Source organism: Arachis ipaensis, chromosome B3 (assembly GCF_059453495.1).
Source record: "Arachis ipaensis isolate K30076 ecotype BB chromosome B3, ASM5945349v1, whole genome shotgun sequence".
Lineage (NCBI taxonomy): Eukaryota > Viridiplantae > Streptophyta > Magnoliopsida > Fabales > Fabaceae > Arachis > Arachis ipaensis.
The window spans coordinates 98,210,814-98,217,295 of NC_142438.1; the positions used below are offsets into that span (position 1 = coordinate 98,210,814).

At 37.6% G+C, this 6,482-nt stretch overlaps 1 protein-coding gene across 1 annotated transcript; it reads left to right on the forward strand.

Moving 5' to 3' along the window:
- Positions 1-2,927: 2,927 nt before the first annotated feature.
- On the forward strand, positions 2,928-6,247 carry KLCR1 (Tetratricopeptide repeat (TPR)-like superfamily protein). The gene is made up of 3 exons (XM_016333877.3): positions 2,928-4,217; positions 4,564-5,472; positions 5,825-6,247. Exons 1-3 carry the CDS (start codon positions 3,601-3,603, stop codon positions 6,057-6,059), a joined length of 1,761 nt encoding a protein of 586 aa, XP_016189363.1. The 5' UTR covers positions 2,928-3,600; the 3' UTR covers positions 6,060-6,247.
- The last annotated feature ends 235 nt before the right edge of the window (positions 6,248-6,482 follow it).

The window sequence follows — 6,482 nt, forward strand, 5'->3', positions numbered from 1 at the left end:
CCTTGCGGACCCCCTTCGCCTGGAAAGCGAGAAGAAAAGGTTTAACGTAGGAGCAGTCTCCAAAAAACACATCAAACACTCAAAGGCGCGAAGGAACGCCCAAGAGTTTGGACGCAACTATGATGGAGCACAGTTGAGTTGAGTCAGAATGGAACACTCGAAATCTGAGAATGGGAGTTTGACACTCAACTCAGTAAACAAGCAGGTATACGCATAGAAATAAGCCCAATCCCCCTTCTTTTCACAAACCCTATCCTCTGCATTACAAGGAACCAATTCCACACCTATCTCAGACCCACCCCAAACCCAGCTCGCAACATTGAAAATGCATAAGCTTTTTACACTTTGGAGAAGGGAAGCGCGACATTTGACGTCCGCATGCACCTACTCATAAAGACCATCCTTCACCTCAACTACTTTATCCTTTAGTTTCTTCATTTACAAAACCTAGAAAACATACAGAAGAAGATAGAAATGAAAAAGAACCAACCTTTTGTCATCATCCCCCCTAACCTTGTATACACCACGAAACAGAAGCAAACTGAAAAGTGTTCAAGAGAACATTAGCAAAGTAGAAAAAGGGCAAATTAACCCTGACCGTCTGATCAACTAAACTGTTCATATGCACAAAGGACTTGGCGGTCATGATTCTCTTGAAACGATACCCATTAACATTTATTACAGAACGTGATATAAATGATTCCAAGGAAACATAACTGCACAATAACTACAAAATGCAATAAACGAAGTGGTTATCAGCACGTCGGTACCCTGTTGATCTTGGGGGCTGGCATACTGTACAAACGAGCATAACGTCATCAATTCAACAAAAAAGCTCAACTTGCTTCCAACAATGGCAAGTCAAGCTTGGGGGTTGTGATCCGTATCTCAACTAAACCCGACGTTATGCTCAGATAAGACAAGTCAAGTCAATTGCAACAAACAAAGAATAATCCGCGATATAGCTCGGAGCCTACCCCGAGGATCTCAGGTAGTCAAGACACTCGTTCCAGCATAAATAATCCGTTCCTAGTAAACTCAAAACACGAACAACACACAAAAATACAATGCCAATAAGATCATCAGTGTTGTTTATTCTTTATCACAAACTGACTTAAGTATTGGAGTTTTTTTTTTTGCAGGTACTTCACACTGCTTGGACGAGGAAGGAATTGTGGTGCAGCATATCGAAAAAGAACGTCATCAATGCCTTTCCAGCTGCAACTGACCTATACCTCGAGCCAAATCCCAAACAGAAATACTTTCATTTCGCAGTTTGTGCCTCTAATCTCTACTTGTATATATTAATATATAGACACACAGGGAGTTCAATAAAACGAAGTTTATGAGGAAGATTTTAAAATTGGAGGAGGCGAGAATATGCATAAGAGGAATGTTAGGAGGCCAGCAATATTTGGAATTTACAGCCATCAAATAGCTATCAATGAGGCTTTTAATGGTGTGAGATTAATGTGAGATTTCATCCAATGACTCACTTTTCTTTGATGGTTACATGCTGGCCAGAATTTGATAAAATTACTGGCCCCTAAACTTTTTCTATGCATAAATGTCAATGATGACCCGTGGAATCAAACATGGACAAGAAAGAGGTAGCAACTGATGAAATGAAATAAATTAAATAGGACAATAAATAGTTCTCTATTACTTTTACCGCAACCTTACGTCAAATTAAATGTTTCCGTAGACTTTCTTTAAATTTTTATGTTACCCAACCCAATTGAAAATTTGAGATAAAAATTTTGACAATGACTTTTTCAACATATTTTTGCTTTACCACTTTAATTTTCTTTTTATTATTATGTAATTTCCCCATTCTTAATCGTATGGTCTACCTATCAAGTAAAATTAATGATTAAGTTGGATTAGTTTTTCAGTTGTTGCAGGTAGCAAGCGAACTTCAATCCAACCCTAATGAAACCGACGTTACTCTTGAAAAATAAATAATATTGTTTTAAGGAAAATATATGTTAAAATAAAAATATTTGTAAAGTAACTAAAGTAAAAGAATTAATTATTATTAAATTTATAATTTATATCGTATGCAAGTCATATTATCTTAATTAAAAAATAATTATATTCTTAATTTTTTATTTCATAATTTTTTTTATTTTAGAGGAATTTAATTATTTTTTTATTATATTTATCTAAAATAAAAAAGTTGTTCAAGTGATAAATTAATATAGTTCAGATTTTTTAAAATAAAAGAGCTTGTAACGTAATAAAATAATATTTTAATTATTCTTAAATCAAAATAATGAGACTTATTAAATATAAATAATAAAAATTACAAATTTAAAATAATCAAAATATTAATTATTTTATTATTTTTCTAATTTTTTTGTATAGATAATATTTTTTTTTAAAATTAGTAAGCACATATAAAGTTATAAGTCACTGTGTTAATTCTACTAATTAGATACTACCTAATTTAATAGGATCATATTAGTATACACAAAAAGTCAATTATCAATATAAAATACATATTAAAATATAAAATATATAATAAAAATAAGTTAAATAATATAAATATATAATAATTTATTTTGGGTGTATAAATAATATTTTTAAATTATAACCATGTAAGGTATTAGGTTTTCGAAATTAGAACTTCAACCTATTTTATTAAAGAAAAAATATATATATATTTTTTCAATTTTTTTCATCTTTTAAATATATAATTAAAGTCTGCCAGAGTGCCAGGCTAACTTCTTTCTCTCCTAGTTCCTCCGCTGGAAGGGTAGAGATCTGGGCCAAACAGAGAAAACCAATCGTATTTACGTATTTAATAATGAGTGTGGTAGGGGTAATATCGATATACATTTGCCAACAACCAAAATGCATTTCTTCGGTATCCAATATTCTATATTTTAGATGTTGTGTCAATATATATATATATATATATATATATATATTGGTGAGGACAAATTATTAACAAATCGTATGGAAACTCTTTCAGGCTTTTTATTCTTTTAATTGATGAAATTTATAACATATCAGACAAGGAAACAGAAAGAAGGAAAGAGAGACATATGCCTCGGAGGAAAAAGGCAGAAATAAAAAAGAGGCCAAAAACTATAATTCGGCAGTATTAGTGTATTACTATTACGGTATTACCTAAAATATGAATGAAAACTGAAGTATGACTATGAGCTTCACTTATATAGATAGTATCATAAGTAGAGTCTGAATCAAAAGATAAGGGGTTAGTTTTATTAAAAGTAGATAACTTGAGAAAAAGAAGGTGATTATAGAGGGGAAGGAAGGAGAGGTTGTTGAATTACAATAGTAACCTGATAGGTAAAAAGAAGCAGCAGCAGAAGCAGCAACGGCATAAAGCATGGGGAAAAAAAAAGAAAATAGAAAAGATGCTGGATTAGATAGACTGATAGAGAGGTGAAAGTGAAGGGGTGAAACCTCCCTCACAGCTCACACAAGCAAGCTAAGCTGAAACATCTGATTTCGGGTGCGAGTGGTGCCTTGTTCTTATCCTCTCAAGTGTCTCCCTTTACAAATCTCACAGACAAGCACAAGCACAAGCACAAGTCCGCTTCCCTTCCCTTTCTCTCTTTCAATTGAACCATGCCGGGTCTCGTTAAGACCCCACCGGAAGCTCCGCCCCTCCGAGTCTCAGTACCCAACACTCCAACCCAAAGATCCGAATCCATCAGAACCCCTTCCCCTCTTCCCAAGAAACCACCCTCACCTTCTCCCTCCCGATCCAAGAAGAAGACTCCCGAAACCCCCAATTCCAACCACCTTCTCTCCGATGCCTCTCTCGATAACCCCGATCTTGGCCCATTTCTCCTTAAGCTAGCCCGCGACACCATCGCTTCTGGAGACGGGCCTGCCAAGGCCCTCGACTACGCTATCCGGGCTTCTAAGTCCTTTGAGCGATGCGCCCTCGACGGCGAGCCCAGCCTCGACCTCGCCATGAGCCTCCACGTCCTCGCCGCCATCTACTGCAGCTTAGGGAGGTTCGAGGAGGCTGTGCCGGTGCTTGAGCGCGCGATCCAGGTTCCTGACATCGCTAGAGGTGCGGATCACGCGCTCGCCGCTTTCTCCGGGTACATGCAGCTCGGAGACACGTTCTCCATGCTTGGCCAGGTCGATAAGTCCATCTCTTGCTACGACCAGGGACTCCAGATTCAGATCCAAGCCTTGGGCGAGACTGATCCTAGGGTTGGAGAAACTTGCAGGTATCTCATCTCAATTTCACCATGATAAATTTATTAAGGTTAATTACGTCTCGATTTGGAATTTTATACTCTCGTTTGAATTTGGATTTGGAGACTGCATTATACTGCGGGATATACGGAATTGATTCGGATTTGGAAACTCTGGTGCGGAATTACCGATATTATCTGTTGTTAGCAGATGCGTTTTGGATATTTGCTAAAGCTAAATTGTACTTCTGTGCATTAAGTTTCATTGTTGTTATAATAATCTGTGATTCCTGCGATTAATTGGCATGCTTGGCTGATGAGTGGGTTTTTCATTTGATGATGTGCTGATGAATAATAAATATGGTCTTGGATGTTGCAGATACTTGGCTGAGGCCAATGTTCAAGCGATGCAGTTTGATAAGGCAGAAGAACTGTGCAAGAAGACGCTTGAGATTCATCGTGTGCACAGCGAACCAGCCTCTCTTGAAGAGGCAGCTGATAGAAGGCTTATGGCCCTTATATGCGAGGCAAAAGGGGATTACGAAGCGGCTCTTGAGCACCTTGTCCTTGCCAGCATGGCGATGATTGCAAATGGACAGGACAATGAAGTTGCTTCTATTGATGTCAGCATTGGAAACATCTACATGTCTCTCTGTCGCTTTGACGAGGCTATCTTCTCGTACCAGAAGGCACTTACTGTGTTCAAATCAGCCAAGGGAGAAAACCATTCTTCGGTTGCATCTGTCTTTGTAAGACTAGCTGATTTGTACCACAGGACTGGAAAGCTTCGAGAGTCCAAGTCCTATTGCGAAAATGCTCTTAGAATATACTCAAAACCAGTGCCTGGAACCACTGCAGAAGAGATTGCTGGTGGTTTGACTGAAGTTTCGGCCATTTTTGAGTCTGTGGATGAGCCTGAGGAAGCACTGAAGCTTTTACAAAAAGCAATGAAATTGTTGGAGGATAAACCAGGACAGCAGAGCACAATTGCTGGGATAGAAGCACGCATGGGGGTGATGTATTACATGATTGGGCGGTATGAAGATTCAAGGAACTCTTTTGAGAGTGCCGTAGCAAAACTCAGGGTCAGTGGAGAAAGGAAGTCTGCCTTCTTTGGCGTTGTTTTGAACCAGATGGGGTTGGCATGTGTGCAGCTGTTCAAGATAGATGAGGCTGCTGAACTGTTTGAAGAAGCTAGGGGCATTCTTGAACAAGAGTGTGGCCCATGCCATCAAGATACTCTTGGAGTGTATAGCAATCTTGCAGCAACTTATGATGCTATGGGAAGGTAAACTTATTTTTTCAACATTATTATTTTCTTTCAAGTTTTACTTATTGGAATGTTTGCTCCAAAGTTCTCCAGATTTGGCACAGATAAATTACTTTTTCCCACGGTTTGTTGCATACTTTTTGCTAAAATGTCCCCTCCTAAAAAATAGAATACTAATAACATTTGTATTAGAACCGATTTAAAATACAACCAAAATGGGCTTTTGTGGAACTAAGTAGTAAGTAGATGCTTTGTTGGAGGAAAATTTATGCGGGAATTCTGTTTACAAGCCTTTCGTATTTTCCTACATATTCTCTGATGTTAAATCTGCAACCTTCTGTTCTTGAACTAACATGATGGCATTGTTCAGAGTGGGAGATGCAATTGAGATCTTAGAGTATGTGCTTAAATTGAGGGAAGAAAAGCTCGGAATTGCAAATCCTGATTTTGAAGATGAGAAGCGCAGGCTGGCTGAGCTCCTGAAAGAAGCAGGCAAGACACGAGATAGGAAAGCGAAATCTCTGGAAAACCTGATTGATCCAAACTCAAAGAGGACCAAGAAGGAGGGGGCAAAGAGATGGCCTGGTTTGGGTTTTAGAATTTAACCATATCTTTATTAATCTTTATATTATTGGATGCACATTCTGTAACATAGAATATCTTGTATAGGGTTGAATTTGTAATTTGTGAGCTTCCCTGTTTCTTGATATTTGTTCACGCATTTGTGTTTCTTTTCTTTATTTGTTTTCTTGGTTAATTGTTTTATAAAATGTGTTGTGACCATTTAGCTGAACCACAGTTGCAATCCTGTTCTCCTTTCCGGAAAGTGTTGAAAGCAAATTTTTATTTGAGTGAATAAATTTTGATGAGGTTGTGTTTTATTCGCCTTGGGCATTCGCGAGGTCGATAAATGGCGCTTTTTTTTTTTATTTCGTCTGGCCTTCCTATTATTAAATGCTTGCTGGCTTGTTTCCTCATCTAAATGATTTTCAGTGTCAAAGCTTTTATGAATTATTGGGACTTCTTTC